Genomic DNA, 23,902 nt, shown 5'->3' with positions numbered 1-23,902 from the left:
ATTGCAGCACTGGGTGCACAGGCGATCGTTCCACCCAAAGTGCATGCCGTATATTTCATTCAAACAAAATTATATAGTCCACATTTGTTTTTATGCATTATATTTCTTGGGAAAATCATACATATTCATTCAATAGGCATTACTATGTTAATTCAGCATTGTGCTTACAGGTGTCTCAGAGTCTTCTAAGGTGTCTCAAACAACAGTCTACCCTATAGCTACAGCTGATCGATCACTGAACCTTAATTTTCTTCCCTTAATGGAGAGTCTGAAAGTCCAAGTTTGTTTCATTAGTTACCTATAGAATGGTCTCAGCTGCCGTACAGTCTCTTCAGGGATCATAAGTTTTAAACTCCTTCCCTCTTAGCAATCTCTCCACAGTAATTACACTGAAACAAACGATACAGCTGCAAAGCTAAACCAGACCATATAAGAAAGAGAGGTGCCAGGCTGTATTACAGGGTAACAAAGGTGGGTGCAGGTCAGGCTCAAACCTCCACTCCAACAGCTCCAGGTTAGAAGTCTACCTGTTCACCACAAAGTTTTCACCACAGCCAGACTTTTGGCCACTTTAGAATTAATTCAACAAACATGTAGGAATGGAGAGCTGAACCTGGTGTCACATGTTGCAGTAAAACCTAGTGCACTGGGCTACTGACCTGTCTTGGAAAGGAACAAAGTCCTTTAGTGTGCTGCTTCGAAGCCCACCCTGAAACAGAGAAAATTTTGCCTAGTAAGTGTTTAAAACAAGTGCATTCACATGAAAGGTTTTGAGTTCAACAACCTGATATTTTCTGATAAGTTCTTTTTCAACTGAAAAAAAATTACCAGTTGGATGAATGATGTAATTAACTCCAATGCATTCTGCATTCCTTCCCTTCCCTGCACTATTTTAAGATATTATGATACACTGCCCCCAATTATTACCTATACAAAACTGCAAAATTATTCCAAAATCTTCAACTAGGAGCCCACTGATCTGGAAAATTCCATTGAGGAAAGTATTTGTATTTACCTGCCTTCAAGCGGCGTAAGGGAGTATTGGGTTTTTTCCTGCACTGAATAGGTTTAAGATCACAATCTTAAATGGTAGATACTGTGAGCTCTGTAAAAACAGTGCTTAAAATGCTATTCTCAAAAATTTTTAGGATTGATTAGTTGTATTCAATAAAAGCTGGGCAGATAAATCCCTAGAAAACCTCAAAGGTCTTCTCACACACTTCATTTCCATTGCATTAAGACAGTAAATAAGAGGCATTGATTTGCTTCCAAATACCACCCATACCTTGAAGTTTTTAAGAGTAATACAAAAGCTTTAAAAACAAGTGTCAGAAGCATAAGTTAATTTTTGTCTGTCTAACTATAAGCTAATATACTTGCTGTAGTGGTCGGGTTATTTTTTTGTTGTTGTTGTTTTTGTTTTCATTTCTTTAAAGACTTATTTTATGTTTAGAACTAGAATAAACCACAGGAAAGGGAAAACTATGTAAGTCGTTTCATAGCTACCCTTTATACAGAGACTTTACATGCACACATAGAAGTGCACACATAGAAGTGCACACATAGAAGTGCACACATAGAAGTGCACACATAGAAGTGCACACATAGAAGTGCACACATAGAAGTGCACACATAGAAGTGCACACATAGAAGTGCACACATAGAAGTGCACACATAGAAGTGCACACATAGAAGTGCACACATAGAAGTGCACACATAGAAGTGCACACATAGAAGTGCACACATAGAAGTGCACACAGTCTTTGATTTATCTTGTTAACAGTTTAACAGGTTACCTCTGAATCAAGCGTTGCCCTTCCTGCCCTCTCCTCTGTGTATAATTAAGGACTTGCCTCACTTGCTAAACCTTTTTTTATAACAGCACAAATAATAAGGGTCAAATCCAAGAAGTATTTGAAAGATGCAGTTTGCTCTTGCTTTATCAAAAGATGCAACGTGTAGGAGTAAACACAGAGTTAATTTTGGCCAGTGCTGTAAAACTTGTCCGTTTTACATGAGAATGAAGTGTCTGATGATGCACCCCTTAGAAGCTTGTCTGCTCTATATGTAAATGCAACCTTACCTACCTAAAGTCTCCTGATCCTATTTGCAACGGTGACTGTGGAACTTCTCAGACGTCAGATCTGCACGTAACCAATCTGCAAAAAAGAAAATTGATATTTATTAGAGTTTGTCAGGAAGTTGGGTTCATTTGAAATACTAATGGTTGAAGACTTGTTGCCTTTCTAAATAAGGAGGAATAGATGAAATCCTGAATATAATTTTATGTATTAAAAAAATTATTCCAAGTTAACACTGGTCTATTGAAAACTGCTGTTCCCTGGGTAACGCTTTCAGTGCTGCTCTTGTCTTCTTGGTTAAATGAGAAACACTCTGAAAGACTTAGTGTTACTTTTCCAGTTCAATCTCTACTCAGCAGTAAATGTACTTAAAACTTATTTTAAAAGGTTAGAAAATATGTAAATGTCATGCTATGTCTGGCTGTATTTCACACTGTGACTTGACACATTCTTCACAAAGCCTATTGAGTAATATTTATGACAGACCTGAAAATAATATAGAAATATTCAAACGAATAGAAACGAAAAGGCATAAAAATATTCTGATACTAAAACCTTTATTTTGACATTTCCAAATCTGATGAAATTTTACTTTCAGAAATTCTCTGGAGGAGAGTAATTTCATCAAAATCAGTAGCATCTCATGAGGCACAAAACCCCCCAGTTTTCATCAAAACATTATTTCCCAAAAGAAATCTGTTTTAACCATAAGCTTATAACTAGAGTTGATTCCTACCAAGGCTTTCATTATTTCAACTCCTACACATCCATTTGTGATCTTAAGGTAGAGTCTCAAGAGTCAGGCCCAACAGGTTCTCCATGAACTGTCCAAGGAGAGGATTGGGAGCAGTTTCCATGCTGCCAGGAAGGTTTGGCAGAGAGCAGCAGAGGAAGACAAAACAGGTAGAAGCAAAAAGGATGAAATATTACCAATGTTTGATCCCATGCTGCTGAAGTCACACAGACAGGCAGCAACCCATAGCATCACGCTTACCAGTGATTTGGACTTGTCTAGACCAAGATGTGAGGTTGATGCTGTCCACCAAAATGGAGCAGCTCCCAGTGGACCCTCAGTCCAGCCCCACTGAAGCTAGAAATAGAAACAGCCCTGGTGGGCTGCAGCATGTGCTCCATACCTGGGGACACTTCCCCAGCAAGAGTGGGAAAGGGAAACAGGTCTTTACTGCTCTGTTGTGATGCCGCAGGTTCATTCAGCTCATCTGCTTTGCGGTGGCTTTGTTGCTTTTTTTATCTTGAGTGTTCCAGCCTAGATTAAAGCACATCTGAACTCAGTAGCAAATCTTTGAAATTGAAGTGGAAAAGTAGACACAATTTTTTTGCCCAACTAACTGGGTAAACAGCTATTCACCAGAATTAATGTATGTACTGTCAGAAAATAACATGGTTTCAAAAATGCAGCTGTTCTTCAGATTTGGGTGTAGGTTGGTTTTTTTTTTTTTATCCTGCTCTTCAGGAGGTGCTTTCGCATGCTTCCATGACACACGGCTTCTTGCTATTCAAATTTAGGTACTTTCTATTTGAATGATGCAGTGCCTGTACTTTAACATACTCAAAAGTAATACCTCTTTGCAGTGAAATACAGCACTCTTCAAATAAGCTTTTTGAATTAAAGAGCATACCTAATTTTAAGCCTGGCCTTTTGGGCCCACTTTTCATCTTACAGTTGACTTCAGATCTCAGAAGCCCAGCTGCAACAAAACAGTGCATCAGCTTCTCTGCTACAATGGCATGGCTGCTGCGGGGAAACTACTTGCCTTCCTATTCTCACCCTTTAACGTGAAGGTTCAGTACAAGAACACCTTCCACCACCTGTATTTTAAAAATGCCGAGAGCAGTTAGAAAAAGCACCTACTTCACTATAAATATGTATAAGGTCCGAAGAAAAATCCTTCAAGTTAATATGTACAAAATCTGGTAGCGAGCTAAAACTTTTCAAAGTATCATACAGCAGCTCTTGATCTTATTGCAGCTGTTGTCAGAGGAAGACATGATGTCTCTCAAAGCAGAATCTACATGATGTTCCCAAAATGGTGGGAGGGAAGACAACATTTCTTTTGGAAAGAGACAAAAATGCCTCGTGATCTTCCTCCACTGGGTTGCTGGTGCAGCACAGGGCCAAATGCCCAAAAGTTTAAATCGCTACAAATTTTGTAGAATTTTATACTTCTCTGTATCTCTCTGGAAGAGAGGAACCATCTTGCTTTGAAGGACAAGGCTATATGAAGCTCTTTAAAATCTCAGGGGAAATTGTACAGCAAAGCAAAGGCAGATGTGCTCAGGAAAAGGAGCTTTTTCCCCACTGAGCACAATCTTTTTTAACACTGAAGCACCATCTGCAGCGCACTGTAGGATGCTTTAGAAAGAATCACTTGTGAAATACCTAGGCCTTGATTCTCACATCTTGAAGACAAAATCATGGCCAGTACACTCGATCTGAGAAGTACCTATTTAGCACAGAGCCAGTGTGAGACGCTCACTCAGCTCACTCACCGTAGAAGTCCCATTCAGGTCTGTGAATAAATGTTTCACAAAAGGGACCAGAGATGCACAGATTTCTGCCCTGTATCCTGGTTTGAACATGTTTCCAACTAGCCAGTAAAAGTGGATCTTCTTCTTTCCTATCTATTAGGTATCATTTAAACCTTGTACCTTGATAGATATGAGCAAAGCTTCTGGTTTTCCGTTAGCTTGGAGGCACACAGTGCTGTCAGCCTGATGGAACAGAGTGACACAAAGTGCTGCCTGCATGACTCCCCTCTCTGCTTTGTGTAAATCACTTGCACGGCAGCTCTGAGACTTCAGTTCAAATGAGTGGTATGCAAGACCATGCATATCAAAAGATGGTGATTGTCAACCAAAAGAAAGGAAGCATAGCATCTTCTGATGACAAGAAGGGCCACTACAGTGATGTAGTGGAAGCTGTGGGACACTCCAAAGTTTTAGGAGACTTACCGATCAACACTGTGGCAACACAAGGGCAATCAACAAGGCTTGAAGTGAGGAGCGTGGAAACCTTCAGTTCTAACTCTGGAACTCTTCTATGCTTGGAGAAAAATCCTGAGTGTTTTCTATAGGCCATTTATTTAGTGCTAGCAGACTATCGAGTATCACCTCATCATGCATCACATCCTCCAGGGAAATGACCAGGTAGATATTTAAGAACAACACTTTCAGTGCTGGGAAAATTTGTATTATAGTATTTGTGTTCTGTTACTGCTAACACAAGGCTAGAAACCAAGGCTCTGAAAGCCTTTAAGATTCCAAGTCTCACAAGTACCAGAGAGACTTAGGCTCCCAGACACCTCATAAATCTGGACCACAGATACTGTTTCCTTTCTCTTCTGGGATGATTGAATCATCACAAACAGCAGAAGAGAGAATAATGAATAACAATGTGGGACTAATCAGATTTATACACAGTGTTATCTTGGAAATAGCAATGCTAAAGAGCCATTCCTCAAATTTTAGTGGTAACAGCTTCCACACAGAGGAACGCTGGGAAAGGCAGACAAGTGCATACTAAAGTAAGCTGGATGGGGAGCAGCTCAGTTGAAAAGGACCTGGGGGTGTTGGTAGATAGCAATCTGAACACGAGCCAGCTGCACGCCTGGCAGCAGCAGCAGCCGCCTGGATTAATAGGAGCACAGCCAGCAGACTGAGGGAGGTGTTCATCCCCCTCCACGATCAGCACTCATTAGTCCTATCTAGAATGCTACATCCAGTTCTGGTCCCCCCAAAGTGGAATGACACTGATGAACCGGAGCAAGTTTAGGAGAGGTCACCAGGATGCTGGGGGCTGGAGCGCTTGCCCTTGAAGAGATGCTGAGAGAATGGCTGGGTTTCACCTGGGAAGATAAGGCTTCAAGGGAGCTCACAGCAGCCTCCGTGGCACCTAGGAGGTCACCTCACGGTCCAGCCTGTGGTCTCACTCTGCAGCAGACCATGATCTAAGCAGGAGGTTGGACTAAAGACCCCCAGAGATCTTATGTCAGGCTGTGTTAGCCTGTGCTCCTATGATCCTATGGCTTTACAGGTTTCTGGTTGCTTTCTTTCTTTCTGTCCTCCTTCCTCATCTCTGTCTTTTATGTATATTGTTAATCTGGTGTACTCTTTTCATTTCCTGTCTAAAGTTCATTTTGTCCTTTTCCATTTCCAATCCCCACTGTTATTCTGTTTATCTTCCTAACAGGTTATTGCTTCAAGAGTGTTAGGTCTTCTCTATTTTATTTCCCTCCTTTGTCCTACCAGCCGTCATTAAGCTTTTCTTGTTTCAAGCAACATTAATCTTTAGCCATTGATCTTTAAACAGAATTGAAAAATAAAACATCAGGCTTTCTAGCTCCATTCTTCTTACCTAATCTATTTTTGGTTCCATTTCAGAGTTAATATTACTACCCAATTAGTATTACTAAACATCAGTACTCAGATTTGAGTTGTTTCCCTCCAAATTAGAAATCTGTTTTCTTGAAGGTATTGTAGGATACATTCGCATGTTCATCGATACGCGATATATTTAACATTTAGTAAAATCAGAGCAAATCAATAGAGTTCTGGGTCAGCCCAGATCTAGCTGTGAATCCAAGTTTGCAAATGAGCAGATAATGAAGGTGTCTTTACTAGGCAAAATATTTATCCATCTGGATGCTAAAGTGGTCTCCCAGTAAAGAGATGGACTAAGACAAATTCGTACAGCCACTGTAAAACTAGCATTGGGGCTGGTTAGAATAGAACAGAATAAAAAGAGAGGCACTGCAGCAGCTATGGCCTCAGCGCCTGTGCTACAAGGAAGTGTGCAATTAGCATTTTTCTTGCACCTGAAATGAAGAGAGCACAGCCTGCAGGGGTCTGCATGGGAAGCTCCTGAGCTTCACACTCACCTCCAGTTTCAGTGAGGGCAACAGGGCCGCTGAACTGGCACACTGATCTAAATCCTGGTGAAGAACAGACCTAGTAAAGCCACTGAATCCAAAATCAGCAGGTCATAGGGGTGCTCAGGGCACCCAACCCCCATTCTGCAGAGAGGAGCTGTTATGGTTGCATCTCCTCCTCATCCTGCTCCCAGCTCCAGAGGGCACGCATGGGTTATCTTACCTTACTTTACAGTTCTGCCTGGGATCACCTCACTACTGAGTGGGCTGCAAAACACAAAAGCGGTTTTGTACAGCACAATTTGAAACAAGCCTTTTACTAAGTTGATCCATTTGCTTTGCATATCTAAGGCCTCTTAGGTTATCTGGAAACTGTGGCAAATTAGCCCTTCAGCATGTATCTTTTTCACCACTGTTGTGTCTAGAGTTTTCTTTCTCTCTAACCTTGTAGCAGAAGACATTCAAAAGAACAGTATCATCCCTTGCTGCATTTAACTAAACCCAGATATGACTCCTGGGGATAGTATAATGGGGAAAAGAGCAGGAAGAGAACATCATCTGCCAGCATATTAATGTTCCAAATTATGCACATCCTTCTTCATAAAGACGGCTTCTTTAACTCCAAGTCAAATAATATTGATTCTCAATGTGACACAAAGACAGATGATCACAGTAATCCAACTTACAAAGCAATCTGACCAGCAGCAGAGTCAGGAGGGAATGGAAACTCTGGACAAGTGTTTTTGCCAGAGTCACCCTTATGAGGAGTAGAGTGAGACTTTTACTGGAGCCAAGAAAATTTAAATGTGCATAGATAACTTTAACAAGCCTTTTCTGAAATTACAAGAGGAGAAAAAAAAAATGCTGTCTAATTTCCAGTTCCTTACATTGCATCATCACCATCATCATCATTATGATGATGATGTAAGTAGCTCTGAACAAATTGTTTCATAGAGTATAAAATAACACATCACTGCATTTTGGAGGGAAATAAAGAGCGTATATTATTTTCCAATAGGAGAAATTTTTCCAAATACACTTTAATATTCTTACAGCAAGGCTACCTCCACACCAACCCTTAGAGAAAGAAATTTTCAGAAAAGGGATTCTCTTCACATTCCTCTTACTGTTAGCTTTATATATGGTATGTGCTATGTCAATTCCCATTTATCATTTTCACTGATGGATTCAGTTCTCCCATATCAAACTGATAACTTTCTGCCACCTCCAGTAATACCATGCATCACTGCCTTTCTTTGAATATGTAAAGACTTGTCACTGTGATTCCTTCTGTCTCATCAGTACATATGTCTAATGCATATCCAAGCACCACGCAGACTCTATGCCAGAGATGGATTTTTCTTCTAGTGGAGAAAAATCCTTGCCCTAATCCCAAGGTGTGGAACAGATGCCAAATGGATGTAAGCTGAAAAAATAATACTGATAGGTCATGTCAGAGAAATTAGTTAAGTCTCTTTTGGGCCAGACAATCAAGTCAGTCAGTCTCTCCTGACAAAACAAGGAGAGGAAGAAACTGCAGCGCAGTATTAGTACTGTAATAAGATGCAGAAACCCATAGAGAGATGCTGAATAATTGGATTCTTCCCGTGTAAATCTGAGTCCTGTAGTACCAGATCCCTCCTGACTCAGACGACCTGACTCATTCTGTACCATGCTTGTGACTTCAATAACTTTTCTGCCGCGACAATCATTTCATCCTCCCCCATGTAAACCCATGTCCCTTTGTCACGATGGACACATTCAGTATGACAAAATTTTCTGTATCAGGGTTCTTTTTCAGCTCTTTTCACTGCTCTTCTGCATGCCAAGCCTGAACCACTTCCCTACCTGCCACCCACTGCCTCTTCAAAGCATCAGCACACACACAACACATGGAATGCTTACTAAAATGGAAGGGCATTGTTCCCACTAATTTCTGGAACCAACGCTAATGAAGCAATCCTTCGCTGAAAGCCGTATCAGTAGGTACATCCACCCTGTCCTTGCTCTTCACCTGCTGGCTGGTGCTCTGGCCCTGTTTCCAGCTGTCCAACAGATTCTCACAGACAAAGCTTGTACATGACTCCCTCTAAACACTGGTCCTGATGGGAGGAGAAGGAATATGACTGCCCAAATCTGGGGTCTAAATTCATCTCAGCTGCTTAACAAGCTGGCAGTTTATATATGTATATATATAAAACTTATAACCCACATTCCCTCTGCAGCTGATATGAAATGGAGAACCTTACTTTTTCCTATCTCTTACTTTGTGCTGTGGTTTAGGACAAATCCCTCTCTGGAGGTTCCTCTTTCCATTATTGACTGAAGTAGGAGCCTGAACAATCTGCGTAGGCTTATTTGTTGTTTTTAATGACTGAAGTTAGGCAAAATGGGTTCCGCTCTTCAAGTGGCCTGTGTCTGTACGGACTGTGCAGGTTGCCAGCTGCTCCAGGCAGAGGGGTGCACTCCTTGGTATTTTGTACCAAATTAATGAAATCCACTTCTTATGTGTGTTGATTGATATCCTGGGGACTTCAGCTATCATGCACAGCCATGGAAAAGCTGCCTGCAAAGAGCCTAGATAATTACAAAGTGATTTACAATAAGGCATGGAAAGGCGCTCACTCCTCCAGCAGGGAGGGAGAGAAAATATACAAAACATATCTCTGCATTTGATGGCATGTTGAATGTTATACTGAATATGCTTTGAAAAACAAGGACTCACATTCCAGCTACTGTAGTCAACCAAACAAGCCTTTCAAAGGAAAAAGGAGAATAAATAAATAAAATAATAAAAAAAAAAAGTCAAATCCACGATCTATAATTATAGCTCAGTAATTTATAAGGTGAGTGGGGCTATAATTTTCTAGAAATTGTGTTAACATTTTCAGTGTATTATGCCTTAAACATTTGTGCTTAGCAGCTCTGTGTCCTCTTCTTTGCATCCCTATGGAACAGAAATACTTGGTCCTGCCAAGTTCTCAAAGGACTAAAACTGTGAGTTTGAACCTGCAATTCAGAAAGCAGCAGAGCACCATGGGCAGCTCTGGAAGGGTCCATGAAAGGAGCAGGGAAAGCAAGCTCAGGCTGGGTAGCAGCCCCTTCGGAGTTTCTAAAGGCTTTTGCACCTACCTTCAGTAATTACAAATCGGAGAAAGGATGAAACAACAGAACCTGATGGCTGTAAAAGGAAATTAGAAAGGAAAGGCTGAGTTGTAATTGCTGAACATAAAAAAAAAGTGGACCTGCTTGCCAAGTATTACAGCAAACCCCATGCCTCTGCAAGCCCTTCCAATGAAGTGCAATGTCTTTCTAAGTGTGCATGTACAGTAAGGATTATGGCACTTTCTTGCAGACCCTGAGCACCATCCCATGCAGGGCTGCTCAGAGATGTCAGCTCAAGTCCTCGTGCCAAGTGGACCTGTCAGCATAGTATTGCATCTCAGCTAATCAACAGAATTAATTAGCGTGGCACACTATGGCATTAGCACAGCTATATTACTTCCAGTTTCACAACCAGAGCATATGAAGCTGGATGAGAGACCTCTGTGTCTCCCCACATAGATATAAATATCCAAAAAAAGCTTGCTTTGCATAGATAAAATTCTACAGTCTGAATGAGCAGCTGTTCAGGGTAGACCATTGCAATGGCCCATAGTTCTTCAAAGTACATCCCTGTGTAAGCGTTACCTGCGGAGCATTTATCCATTTACTATACTATGGGTTACCTTCACCCTTTTCTGGCTTTTTTGATGAAAGTATCCAATTTTTTCCTAAAACATAAAATTATCCACCGTGTACTGACCTAATATATAGTCACTAATGGGTGCCCTAACAAGGGCTTTGGCTAACATGAAGGCACTTGAATTTACCTCTTCTTAAATGTGCACTTTGCTGCCCTTAATGGAACACAGGAATGTGCTGCAGCACATTATGTCAGCTAAGGGGAAGATTCCACCATCTAAATGTGGTACAAGAGATACCACCAGCATGCGGGCATAGTCAGTGCCTAAGCAGATAATGCCATACTCTGACTAGCAATGACACTTAACATGCTAAAAAAAATTTGTCTAGGTTAATGACACCAAATATCACGCTATATTAATGGAATGTAATATTACATTAATTATGATTCTACTACATAAAACTTCACCATTCTAAGGCCACTGTGCAGCACGCCATCTTCCTTCAAGTATATAACAGCAAACACCAATGAAGTGTGCTTTATAATGAAAAATACCATCTGTGTTTATTTTCATAGAATCATAGAACTGGTTTGGGTTGGAAAGGTCCTTAAAGATCATCCAGTTCCAACCCCCCTGTCATAGGCAGGGACACCTGCCACCAGACCAGTTTGCTCAAAGCCCTATCCAACCTGGCCTGGAAAGCTGCCAGGGATGGGGCATCCACAGCTGCTCTGGGCAACCTGGTCCAGGGCCTCACTGCCCTCATAGTGAAGTGTCTCAGCTGTAAAAATAAAACATTTCCAGTCATACAGAGCCAGAGCTGGTCTTTGGTTAGATATACTCTCCTATCCTTGTTGACACAGATATGATAAAAAACACCGAATAAAGCTTCAAGAAATGAACTGAAATATATCTTCCACTCTCCTTGTCCTCTCCATCTGCCACTTAATCGTGGTTATAGCAACATGGTTCCAGGGATGACCTGTTAGACAAATAGACCTGTTTTTCCTCTCTGCTTCTGCTCTTACAGATTGTCAGCCCTCGAGCCCAGCAGGATCAGAAAGGATCAAGAAGGGGGAAGCAGACACAGGTGGGCCTGGCACATCCACACTTTCAAGTGACCTAATGTGTTTCTACAGCCCATTGCTTCCCTCTCATAGAGATCATGATGGGTATGGCTGCCTTGTAGGCTTTTTAGTAAATAACTCAGTCCATTTCGGTTTCCTTTTCTGTAAGATTGAGTTCCAGCTGAACAGACCTCAGGTTCTGTTTTTAGTTTCTTTGTAGAGGTTAATATGAAAGAAGAAAAGTGAAGACCAGTTTGGTAGCTGTTTTAGCAGTGTTTACAGACCACAGTTATGATGCAGTATAGAAAGCAGTGGAACTTACTAGGGGAGGAAAAAGGAGGAAGGGAAAGAAATGAAATATTGAGAGATTATGGGGGGGGTGGTGGTGGGGGGGGGGTAAGGAAGCCTTTGAAAGTTAAGCAGAGGTACAGAAAGTGTTTAGCCCTGCACAAATTCTCAAATACTTGTCTCCTATTGTGCTCCAAAATCATGAATCTGGGTGTCAGCCTGGCACCCTACTAACGATTCCTCTGTTCCTACCTGCTACACCAACGGCAGGTCAAAATCAAATTCAACATCATTAAAATGCAAAGAATCTTTTTAAGATGAATCCTTAATTAAGGGAGAAATAGGTCAAAAGAGCACACTTTTTGGTCACCAATCCAATAAAACCTTTCAATCTGCTGAACAAAATACTTCTGTGCAATGCTTAAAGAAATGAGTAGGGTTTTTCTGATGAAGATATTTTATGTGCGAGATAATTTCAGCAGACCTGAAAGTCAGCACAAGAGACATGCTTCTGTCTTTTAGTACAGCTGGCGTGGTACTTTCCATGCCTTCAATGTTTTAAACAAATGCACAGTAAGCCTCAGGCTCCACACATGGAATATGCCTCAATGGGACCAAACCTCGGTTCTTCACCTGCTGCTGCTATTTCTGGGGGCGGTCTGTTCTTAGATAAAAAAAATACAACAATATTTTTTTCTTGCAAGGTTATTGGACTGCTACTAAACCACAAGATGTTAAGGTGGGAAGGAGTAAAGAAGGCATGATGTGAGCCAGCCTCAGTTCTTCAAGAGTTAGAAAACAGATTTTGTGTGGGATGAGTTTACTGTCTAGCAACTTACAGTGGAGTAGTTTGCATCTTCCTTTAAAAACTTGCTTTTATCAGGATTTTGAAGGAGATGCCAGCCAAAAGGGCTGTTCTTTTGCTTCTGGATCGTTAAAAATATGCAGTCTTATGTTAGCAGCTAGGGATACTCAGCTAGAGGGTCAGAGAAATGAAGATGCTTCTTCACATAAATAGCAGACCCAAGGAACTCCTTGCCAAAGGATGCTAGGGATGTAAAAGGTTTACATGGCTTCAAGGAGGACACTGGGCAGGTACTCAAAAGTGAGAGCTAGTGAGAGATACTGGGCAGACAAATCGCACATCAAGCTGACAAAAATTCCCCAAACTAGCCCTCAGCTTCTGCACCTCTTTCATTCCAAACAACTAAACTTTTTATGAATCTCAGAAAATTACATCCCTGCACTTAAAAGCTTTTTTTTTTTTTTTTGAGAAATTCAGCAAGAAATCAAGCATTCATAAGGAGTTAAACGATCTGTTTTGACACAGCCATCATCCTTGCAAGATACACATTTTGGCTCAGAAAGTGTGTTTGCAGAATGGTTGTCATTCAGGAAGAAATCAGAGTTTATAAAAATTCATGTAAATCTAGTTCTGGGGGCAATAAATATGTCTTTGGAATAATACAGCATTCAGAAATATTCCCAAAACAAAGCTAGCTAAGAATATGGGATCAGATTCCAGCATAACAGGAGAGTGGGAAAATAGTTTTATATCAATAAGAAAAGCAATTTAAATCCTATGTCAGATTTCAGGAGAAAGAAGTTACAGTCTTTAAAAAAAAAAGCTGAAACGTGATAGTAGCCTAATACCACAAGAATGACTACAAAACCAGGTTGGCTTTCTACGGATCAAACTGTTCCCAAGTACTTGCTGCTGTAGACAACAGCAAGTAAAAATCAGCAGATCTGAAAAATAAAGTCATGCCAGAATTTTATTTTTTCTTTTGCTTGAGGCTCATAACTGGATGTAGCATCAATATAATATTGTAAAATCCTTTGGGACTGAATTTTGGTTTTTGGTTTGTTTTTTTTTTGTCTGGTTTCTCACCCTCTAACAAGTACAAACAACTTGCAGCTAGTCTCACATCCTATATTTCAGATCTCCAGCTCTCTAAATCCCGCCCTTCTGATTCTCTAAATGCATTTGCCACAGGAGCTGATACAAGTAGCTGGAACCTCTTTTCTTACTCTATAATCTAATGCACTTAGCGAGCCAATGAATATGTGTGAAAGGAGGGGCTTTCTGGCTAAGGGACTCCTTGCAGGGGAACAGCTGTTACAACAGCAAAACCTTAAGGGAAGCCAGGCAAGCACACTCACGCACATCTCTCGGTGGCTTTGTGCATCTAGGTCTGGCAAGACAACACCCCCTGCCCCTTCGTCTCGCTGCAAAAAGTGAGCAAAGTAGCTCAGAGAAAGTTAGAGAAGACTGAATCTCAGTTGTGACACATTTCAGCAGATCCAGCGATGGCCTGGATCAGTAATAGCTCCTGGTTTCATCACCTCGCCCTACAGGAAGAACATTTCAGGAGGTACTTAAACAGCACCGAGGATTACTTGGCCTTCTTGTGTGGGCCCAGGCGGAGCCATTTGTTCTTGCCCATGGCTTTGGTGTACACCCTGATCTTCGTTGTCGGGGTGGTAGGTAACTTCTTAGTTTGCCTGGTAATCCTCAAGCACCGGAACATGAAGACCCCCACCAATTACTATCTCTTCAGCCTCGCCATCTCAGACCTGCTCGTGCTGCTTTTTGGGATGCCACTGGAAGTCTACGAGATGTGGAGCAACTACCCCTTCTTGTTTGGGCCCATCGGCTGCTATCTGAAGACGGCACTCTTTGAGACAGTCTGTTTTGCTTCCATCCTCAGCGTGACCACAGTCAGCGTGGAGAGATACATTGCTATCCTCCATCCTTTCCGTGCCAAGCTGGAGAGCACTCGCAAGCGTGCCCTGAGGACCATCGTGGTGCTCTGGGTCCTCTCGGTCCTCTTCGCCCTCCCCAACACGGGCACCCATGGCATCATGCTGCAGTATTTCCCCAATGGCACCCTGGTCCCTGGCTCTGCTACCTGCACTGTGGTCATGCCCATGTGGATCTACAACTGTATTGTCCAGATTACTTCTTTTCTCTTCTATGTGCTGCCTATGGGGGTAATAAGTGTGCTGTACTATCTGATGGGGCTGAGAGTAAGTCCTACTCTGGCTGCTCAGTGTTTCCTTAGCTCATCCTTGTGTGTTTGTGTCTGTATGTGCCTTTTAAGTGATTGCACCCTTTTCTTGCCCATTTGTTTCCACCCCAAAAAGCAGAAGTATTTAAAACCTCTAAAAGCAGAGGATCCAACTTCTTGGTGTAATCCCATTCTGAAATTAATTTAGCTATGATGGGGAATAATTTACCCCAATCTTTTTTTAAATCTTGCCATTACTACTACTCACATTTGAGTGTAACTTAAATGTCCGAGTCTGGAGATTGAATCCAGCCTCTCAGAGATTTGCACCTTTGCAGCAGGGACTAAAAGAAAATAGACCAAAAGGAAAATGTGGGGGAAAAAAAAAAAAAAAAAAAAAAAAAGCAGGCTAGTGATTGAATCTTGGGTATTATTTGTTTTCCCTCTTCTTGTGACTGTGGAATTTCCATTGCATTACTTTATTTTCCTCCTTCCCTGGAGATGATTATAATAATCCGTTGTTAAAACTCACAAAGCTGTCATAAACTGAAATGTTAGCTTATTGCTACAGCTAGCAAATTCAGCAGTGATTTCTTTAAGTAACTATGGCATAGTTTCACCATCGATTAAGGCTACCTTAGAGTTCATATTCATTCTCTCTTCAGAAAGTGAGACTAGTTTTACCAAGGATTCATCATTTAAATGCATGGATGAAATAACCAGTATCACAGTATTACAAAACTATGTAGCACAACACTGAAATGAACTGCTAATCATAGCATGTTGATGACTTTTTTTCTTCTGGTACATTACATGTACTTTGAAAATATAAAACCTATCTCATAGCACTGAATATAACCTGAAGTTTAAAAAGCTGTGTCTGATCTTATAGCAAGACAGGGATGCAATATGCTAGTAGAGACAAATGAACTCACCGAATAACGTGCAAAAAATACAGCCAACATCTGCCTTTGGTGTATGTATCATTTTGTTGTGCTGGCTGATATTTACTGTTATCTGAAACTATAAAGAAGCAATTTTTCCTTACCCAGGAAAAGCTACAAGGATTAACTGCCATAAAACTGTAACACACAGCAGATCTTCAAAGCAATTAATGGGTTAAATTATCCCCACTGCCCAGCAGCTGTTGTGGGGTCTTTACACAGTTTCACTGAAAATTTTGCAAAATAAGACTGGAAGGGAGGAAAAACTGCTAAAAACATAGCCGTTATAAAGAGAAAAAGATAAATCCCTGAACTAATAAAAGAAGTCTTGAAGACTGCAATAACTTCCGTTTGTGGCATCAGATATTCCTAATCCCCATCCCAGAGGAGAAACTAGGTACCAGCCGAGGGCTGCCCCCCCAGGACTTCTGTATATTCACCAATATGCTCAAGCTGTTTTCCTAAGGGCTGCAATGTTCATCATTTATGCCTCTGCTTTTCTGTATGTTCGACTCAGACTTTCAAATTTTAAACAACACCATCCATCCTGAGTATATCTGCATCATGCTCCAAACTGCACTAGGGAAGGTAATTTCATTTTTTCAACAGAAAGAAGAATCTTGTATATATATATGATTTTTCAAGAGAAGACACTTTTTATCTACTCACAGACAAGAAAATCTATGAAGCTTCAGCAATGCTCCAGAGTCTCCTGAGTGTCACATATTGTTCATAGATTGTAGTGAAAAAGCTCAGCATTGATCCAAAGGTTGTACAGCAGCTCAAATTCAGCAAACAGAGACATAGCCTTTCCAAGTCCAGGCTTCATGGAGAAGGCATTTCTTCACCAAAGTTTCTCTCTCAAGCTTTGCCAGTACTCAGGAGAGCCTCAGGATGCAGTACAGAAGGAAACCTGTGACATATTTAAGCACCTGTGAGAAGGTAGTAAACATGGGTCATATGGTAGCTGAGTTAATTTTTAATTAAATCCCTTGTAAAAAGGAAAAAAATTGTCTTCCACTGGGAAATTTATTGCTAACAGACCCATTAGGCTGATTACCTCATGATCAATTACTTCATGACCTACTTGGTTATAATTTTAAGGCCTGATGTTTTAATACTACACCGGCATGGTCAGTAGGTAATTCCAGCATTAGTGAAAGAAGAGGACCCTGATGATTACACTGTAATTAGGCTTGATTGTGGAAGCTTCCTGCTGCCTCTTTCATGAGCACACACATCACCACAGGTGCCTTCAGGACCAATCCCCCAGTCAGCCAGGCTCTTCTTTAAACTCAGTTCAGCTGTTGGGCTACTGGTTGCAACCTATAACCAAAAAATTGAGGAGGAAGAGGAGAGAGGGAAATGACAGCCCTGGAGAGGGCTGCTTGTCGGAATTAACCCCTGCAGCACTGATAGGGATGGGGTGGCATTGCCTGGGAAGAAGGCTGTGTTGCAGCAGGATTCAGTGCAAGGTCCCTGTCCATTTCATTCAAACTGATCTCTAAAAGGACACGGGGTAGGTGGTTATCACTGGTTGTCTAAAAGTCAGATTCTATTTAATGAGGATTTTTGACAGTGAATGGAGTGGAGAGTCCAAAGACTTATTCATCCCACCTCAGATATCTTTGAGGGAATCTAGATGATCAGGTGGGACTAGACTGACCTCAGGCAGGACAATTCTTCTGCTAAGAGCCCAGCCCTCATCTTGGTGTCACTTCCCCGCAGTAACACATTGGACACCTCGATAATTTTGACTCCAGCTGTCTTTGAACCAAGACAACTTACCCTTGCCAATGCACAGCTGCTCCAGATGTAACATCAAATTCTCCTTTATGCCCTAAATGCCCAGTTGTTAAAACCAGGATCATCTGTGGACGGTGACTGCCTTTAGCTGATTTCTGCAAAGCCCGGCACACAACGTGGAGGTGGTTCAGCAAACCTAACACAGATTCCTTCGCAATGGGGAGCTAAGAGCAGCCAGGCGGCAACGTCTTCAGCCTGATCACTGAAACAGGCAGGGCGGCATGCTGTAGCACCGGCCATGTGTGTTTTAAATATCAATTTTTCCATCAGCTGCAGAGAAAGTTGGGTCACTACTTGTGTCAGGCAGGCCAAGCAGCTTACAGAAGACAGCTCTGCTTTTGCTGAGTGGCCTCACTAGTTTGCCTGGGGATAGGTGAGGCCCTAATTTCACCCTGCCCTTTGATTTCTAGTATGAAATGCTGCAGCTAATAAATATGTGGAGGGAGAATCCAATTTTCAGCTTCTTGCTCCAGACACTTTTAATTCTTTTGCAGTGAATTGGTAACATTCATCTCCAGGCAACCCTACATAGCCTCAATACATCCACAGTGATGTAAAATTAACCACTGCCTTGGCTGAAGTGCTCCCTCTGTCAAGCCATTGGCATGAACTCAAGTTACAACCTGTGCCGCAGACCCATTCCTTTTTTGCTTTTTTCTTTTTTTTTTCCCTTCCCCTGTGTCATAACTCATTGTTTTATTAAATTGCAACTGCTGATTTATTCTTACTAGTTATACTTCCACCCATTATCACTTGAGGCTAAAAAGGAGTCTTATAACATCATCAAAATGACAGGAGGAAGGTGAAAAATAAAGATACATGTGTCCCTGGTTTATTACAGCATCAGAGTACTGTATTCTCCAAGGCTTTGGAATATGCCTAGAACAGATTACTGCTGAGACTGAAAACCACTGAAGGGAAACTCAGGGTTTTAATCAATCTGAGTAGACATTTATTGCTAGATGTGTTTCAAATCAACTGAGTCTCTTCCTTAAGTAACGGTGGCTATGACAAAAAGTTACAAAGGGAATAACGTAATACATAAGAGGCTGAATTGCATTATAATTGAATATAATTTGATTTACACGTGTTTCCCTTTTATGGGTTTTATGAGTAAATAGAAGACTGAAAGAAGGTCTCATTTGATCATCCTTAAAGGGAAGTATTGTTAATCAAAAATCAGGAAGTAAAGTCATAGTGTAGAAGGCAAAAGAAAATGGCACAACTAGCATTTTTCACAAGATCTTTATAAATACAGATTGATTTCTATCTTTTCCCTCATTCCTGATATTCCTTCCCATGTAATTAAAAGGTTTGTTTCCAATTTCTCTCAGCTGACAAAAGCATCACTCCAAATGTGTTGGCTAATCAGAAGTTCCCACTTCAGGAAGCTGCATCCAATTATGCACTCTCCATAGATGATTCCTTTTATAATCAAAGCAATTGTCCTGATTATCTAGACTTGGTCTTTTCATCACCAAAGCACGGGTAGTCTCGCCATAAGCATATTAGGGAAGCACTTCAGGGAAGATCAGATTATTATTCTTTATGTCCATTTTTTAGGGGTCCAGGAAAATCTACTGGAGAAAATACACCCCCACCTTGTTGTGAGTGAGCAGTATGTGGCTGAATCTGTGCAGAGGTGCACACTGGCTGGCTGCAAGAGAGCATATATGGGGGTTGTTCATTAGATGGATTGAATATCAAGTAGTCCAAACACTCAGGCCACAAAACAAACTCCCTTGAATTCTACAGGAATTTTTCCAGTGATTACAGCTGTGTTTCACTGAGGCTTCTGTGGTTATTTTTTGGATCATTGGTTTGTGCTTAATTGTGGGGAACCCTTTTAGGAAAATAAACAAACAATATTTTGCTAGAAAAGAAAATAATGCCTAGCAAAATACTGTTGAAATTGAACACAAACTGTGAACCAAATATTGACTCATTGAGAAGGGACAAGTGGGGAACTGAAATACAAAACTGCTGTAAATATGCAGTCTCAGATGCATAAAATCTGCAGATTGTTTTGAACCTAAACCTTCAATGTTTCCCTAGACTGAAACTGAAATTTAAATGTAGATTTTTTTCAGTGAATCCTGAGCTGCCTCAAACTTTGCCTTCTCAAAATACAGCTATCAAAATATAAAACAGGCTATGTCTGGTGGGGATGTTTTCTGCTGTCTGAGTTCTCCTTTTGTTTCCCTCCTTTTGCCAGTTGAAAGGAGACAAATCTTTGGAAGTGGAGGAAACGGCTGTGAATGTTCAGAGACCGTCCAGGAAATCAGTCACCAAGATGTTGTGTAAGTAGTGAGTCCTTCTGTGTTTTATTTACCATGGACAAGAGGATGACCAGCTCCTGGAGGGTATCAGGCAAATTCACTGGATACAAGAGTTATAAGATGAACAGCTGTGGTTATTTCTTTTTTTTTTTTTTTTTTTTTAAAAAAAAAAAAGGCTTCTTGCTGTTTTATCTGGACTTAGAGGGTATGGGAATGAAAGACCAGGGATAACTACCAAAAAACTCAAAAGGCAAATTTTCCTCCCCAGCACGAGAGGAGGTATAGCACATGTATGTGGCAGATGCTTGCTTGCATGGCAACTCTCTAATATTCCTCACTCCAAACCTGGCTGTTGCAGCCCCCCAGGGAGGACCCCCCTTTTTCAGAGTGCAAATAGTCCATCCTGTACATTTTTAAAGGATGTACACCTGTTTTGCATCACACTTCAAGCACGAACAGGAAGGTCCTGCCAAACCACATACATCATCTACTGATGAGTTAGACTTAGACTGCTTACTTAGACCTCCCCAAGAAAAAAGAGGACCTGGGTAGACTTGCACATTGTGCCGCATTGGAGAGAATTTGTGCTCCAACCACCTGGAAAGTGGTCACCCCACTTCCTAATTTAAGGCTGTCTTTCAAATAAAGAACACCTCACTACAGAGATGGTGTTTATGCAGGAAACATAAATCACCTTCACTATTCCCTGCAACAACATTATTCTTTTAGGCAGCTTAAGTCACCAGCTGAACTAGGAAATTTTACTTTGGAGCCAGACTGATTTTCTGTGCCCCGTGACTGTGACCGGAGATATTCATAGGACCCAAGTCTGGAATGGATTTGCCAGAACACCTGACTAAAGGCAGCACAGGCCAAGCTGTGCACACAGCTTTCTTTCATCCTGTACAGTGTACCCAGACAGACTTACCATCAGTGCATGGTTCCTATGGCCTTATCCCGCTATGTGATGTACAAATAGTGTGCAGATGAAATTAATCCCAAGGCATAATGGAGACAATATGTCCCAGGTACCACAGATGAATCCAGATGTCTCACTGGCAGTTTCTTCTTTAGGCTCTGTACGTGCCACAGCATTACCTGGTTGTCACCTGCTTGGTTTGAATGTCATTACGTGTGTATGCCTTGAGTTATCCAACACAGAAGTCAGTGGAAAGTTTCTTCTTTTAGCTGGTAATGGCAAGACAGAAAGGATGGGTAAAGTTTTGAAACAATGAATAAAATTTGTATATTTAGTTTTTCGTACAGCTTTCTGAACTATCTCTGCTCTGTGCAGGCTACTGAACCATATCCTTCTATAACTGACTTGTTTTTCTGCTCCTCTTTCTCTGTGTTAGTTGTCCTCGTGATGGTTTTTGCTATCTGCTGGGCTCCATTCCATATAGATCGACTTTTCTTCAGCTTTGTTGTGGAATGGACTGAGCCTCTGGCTAATATATTCAACTTAATTCATGTGGTGTCAGGTAAAGCTTTCTTCCTCCCCTTGCTAGCAAAGGGGTTGACAAGATCACTTTTATGAGTGGTTTACTTGAAATATGTAGTCATTTATTTTGTAGGTGACACGAGACATGCATGGAAAAGCTTCTTGTGATTTGGTGCAGTGATAAGAACTGTGCCTGAAATAAAACCTGCACACAAGTTTTTGCAGCTTTCAAGCTCTGGGCATGTTGTCCTGTACAGTTGCCTGAATATTCACAAAGAAGGGGGCGGGGGGGGGGGGGGGGGGGGGGAGCGGGAAGGATCTCATGCATCATTACCAGCTGCTTTTCCTTCTTGGGAACGTTCAGAAATGAAGTCTGCTGTCGTTCAGCTGCTTTTAATGACTGCACAACAGCAGGCATCATCCTCCAGACGGTTTCTGAGGCAAATGGGAAACCTTACCAAATGGCAAGGCAAAAGACTTACATACTGCTCAGAACCGGGTGATAAAACCAAATGTTTATGGCCCTGCCAACCATAAAATGAAGGTTTTTTCAAAGAGGAATCTTATTTTCAGTCTGCCATGGGAAAACACTGAATGTGGCCATTAGGCAGCTCAGACAAATCCAATCTCACGCAGTTGTCCTGGTGTGTTGTGAGAAATCAGCTCCTCTCGGCTGGAAGTTCTCCTCTGACAGCTTTGATGGGGGCACCAGCTGTGCAAGTCCTGCTGTGGGGATGAGGGCTGTGCTGGAGGCAGGTCAGCACAGCTCAAGAGAGAGCTGGTTCCTGAACAGCTGGAGATAGTGAGCTCCACTCTCTCCAGCTTTGCTTTCCTTGTGAGCTGCAGTGCCTGAGCTAGCCTTGGTGAGACATCCCTCTGCCTGTGCCAGCCAGGCAGCAGGCAGCGCTCTGCTGTCACTGCTGCCACCCTTGCACCCAAGCCTGGTGGAACAGTGTAGGCAACGAAGAGACATTCCTCTCCTGAGATCATTTCACACCCAAATGAGCTCTTTCTCCTTTTCCCACCCTTGTTCTCTTAGGTGTCTTCTTCTATCTGAGCTCTGCTGCAAACCCCATCATTTACAATCTCTTGTCCCAGCGCTTCAGGATGGCTTTCCTCAGTGTGATTTCTCCTTGCTGCAAGCACTGGGCCCCAAAACATCCCACTAGCAAGATTTCTGCCCAGCAGAGCGTCTTCGTGGTTGAGGACCACAATCTCATGGACTCTGCTGAAGACACAAGTCTCCCTGCCACACACAGGACATCTGTCAGCAGCTCTCAGCTCTGCACTGGGCTGTGACTTTCCATGTTGTGATCCAGGTGAGGCAGAAGTTAATGAAAATTACTTTAAGAAACAAAAAGAGAAGAGACCCTCCTGAAAGGCTGATTTTAGCAAGGAAAGTTTACAGAGGGGTCTTGAATGAATGAACCAGGAGACTGTAATTAGCAGGTGATTGAGAAGCATTGTATTACCCTCAGGCTAATAGGAGGACTGGAAATCTCAGTTTTCTGAGTATAAACTATGCCAGCAAAGAGCTGCTTTAAAAAAATTAGGCACATTCACAATGCTACCAGCAAAGGAGGGAGACACAGCTTGTCTTACTTAAACATCAGATTTCACTTAGTTTCAAATAGGGCAGCTTGCCGTCCAAGCCTTGTCTACCCACTTCCAGCTTTAGGTAAGCCAGTCCCACTTCTCTCTCCTACAGCCTTCTCCAGATGTGGCTGTTGCAAACCCCTCTTGCCAAAGTGAGCGAGTAGGCATGAACAAGCACTGCTCTGAGCTGGAATGATAAACATCAGACACCAACAACAGCTGTTTCTAGGTCAGAAGAGCCAGGGAGCCAATAACTATAAAATAAATGTAAAGCAAACTTCTGCTTTCTGAGCTAGGTAAAGATTCAGATGGAGGTTGGTGATTAATGCCTTGAATCACTTCGTCAAAAAATCTACCCTTTAGTGGGTTATTTTTAACAAGTCTCAAAGTCACTGCCGTAGCTCCTCATACTGTGTCTGCCAATATCTACACAGTGCTGAAACGGCACACGCATGCCACAGATCCTGGGGGCTGAGGGTGTTCCTGGTGGGACTCAACATGCGGCTGGTGAGGGGTATCTGCCCAGGGAATGTGGAAAGTCTGCAGCCTTTGTGGGCTTATCCTGTGCATCAGAGAATTTTATTTCTGCCCATCTGCCTGAACGGAGTCTGACTGTACATATGGACTGTGGTGGGTCCCTGCTGTGCCCCACGTCCTGCAGTTTGCAAGAACTTATCATTGCTTGAACTTCAGATACTTACACGTTGTCTCGGCCAGTGAAGCCTTGTGATTGTGCTCCAGCAGGCTTCACACCTGCCCATTCCAGGTAGATTGCAGAAGTCAAGAGATCTATGTGGGGTTAGTAACCACCAGG

General features: G+C 41.9%; 1 protein-coding gene and 1 long non-coding RNA gene across 2 annotated transcripts; one reads left to right on the top strand and one right to left on the bottom strand.

Moving 5' to 3' along the window:
* LOC121093060 lies at positions 1-18,348 on the bottom strand. The gene is made up of 3 exons (XR_005829468.1): positions 16,636-18,348; positions 2,088-2,159; positions 1-709 (listed from the first exon to the last, which is right to left on the bottom strand). It is a non-coding gene; the product is annotated as an uncharacterized LOC121093060 (long non-coding RNA).
* Positions 13,972-23,805, top strand: NMUR2 (neuromedin U receptor 2). The gene is made up of 4 exons (XM_040604852.1): positions 13,972-15,041; positions 19,988-20,072; positions 21,407-21,532; positions 22,532-23,805. The coding sequence occupies exons 1-4, from the start codon at positions 14,322-14,324 to the stop codon at positions 22,789-22,791; spliced, it is 1,191 nt and encodes a 396-aa protein (XP_040460786.1). The 5' UTR covers positions 13,972-14,321; the 3' UTR covers positions 22,792-23,805.
* The last annotated feature ends 97 nt before the right edge of the window (positions 23,806-23,902 follow it).

This window comes from Falco naumanni, chromosome 8 (genome assembly GCF_017639655.2).
Source record: "Falco naumanni isolate bFalNau1 chromosome 8, bFalNau1.pat, whole genome shotgun sequence".
Lineage (NCBI taxonomy): Eukaryota > Metazoa > Chordata > Aves > Falconiformes > Falconidae > Falco > Falco naumanni.
This window is presented reverse-complemented; position numbering and strand designations above follow the sequence as displayed.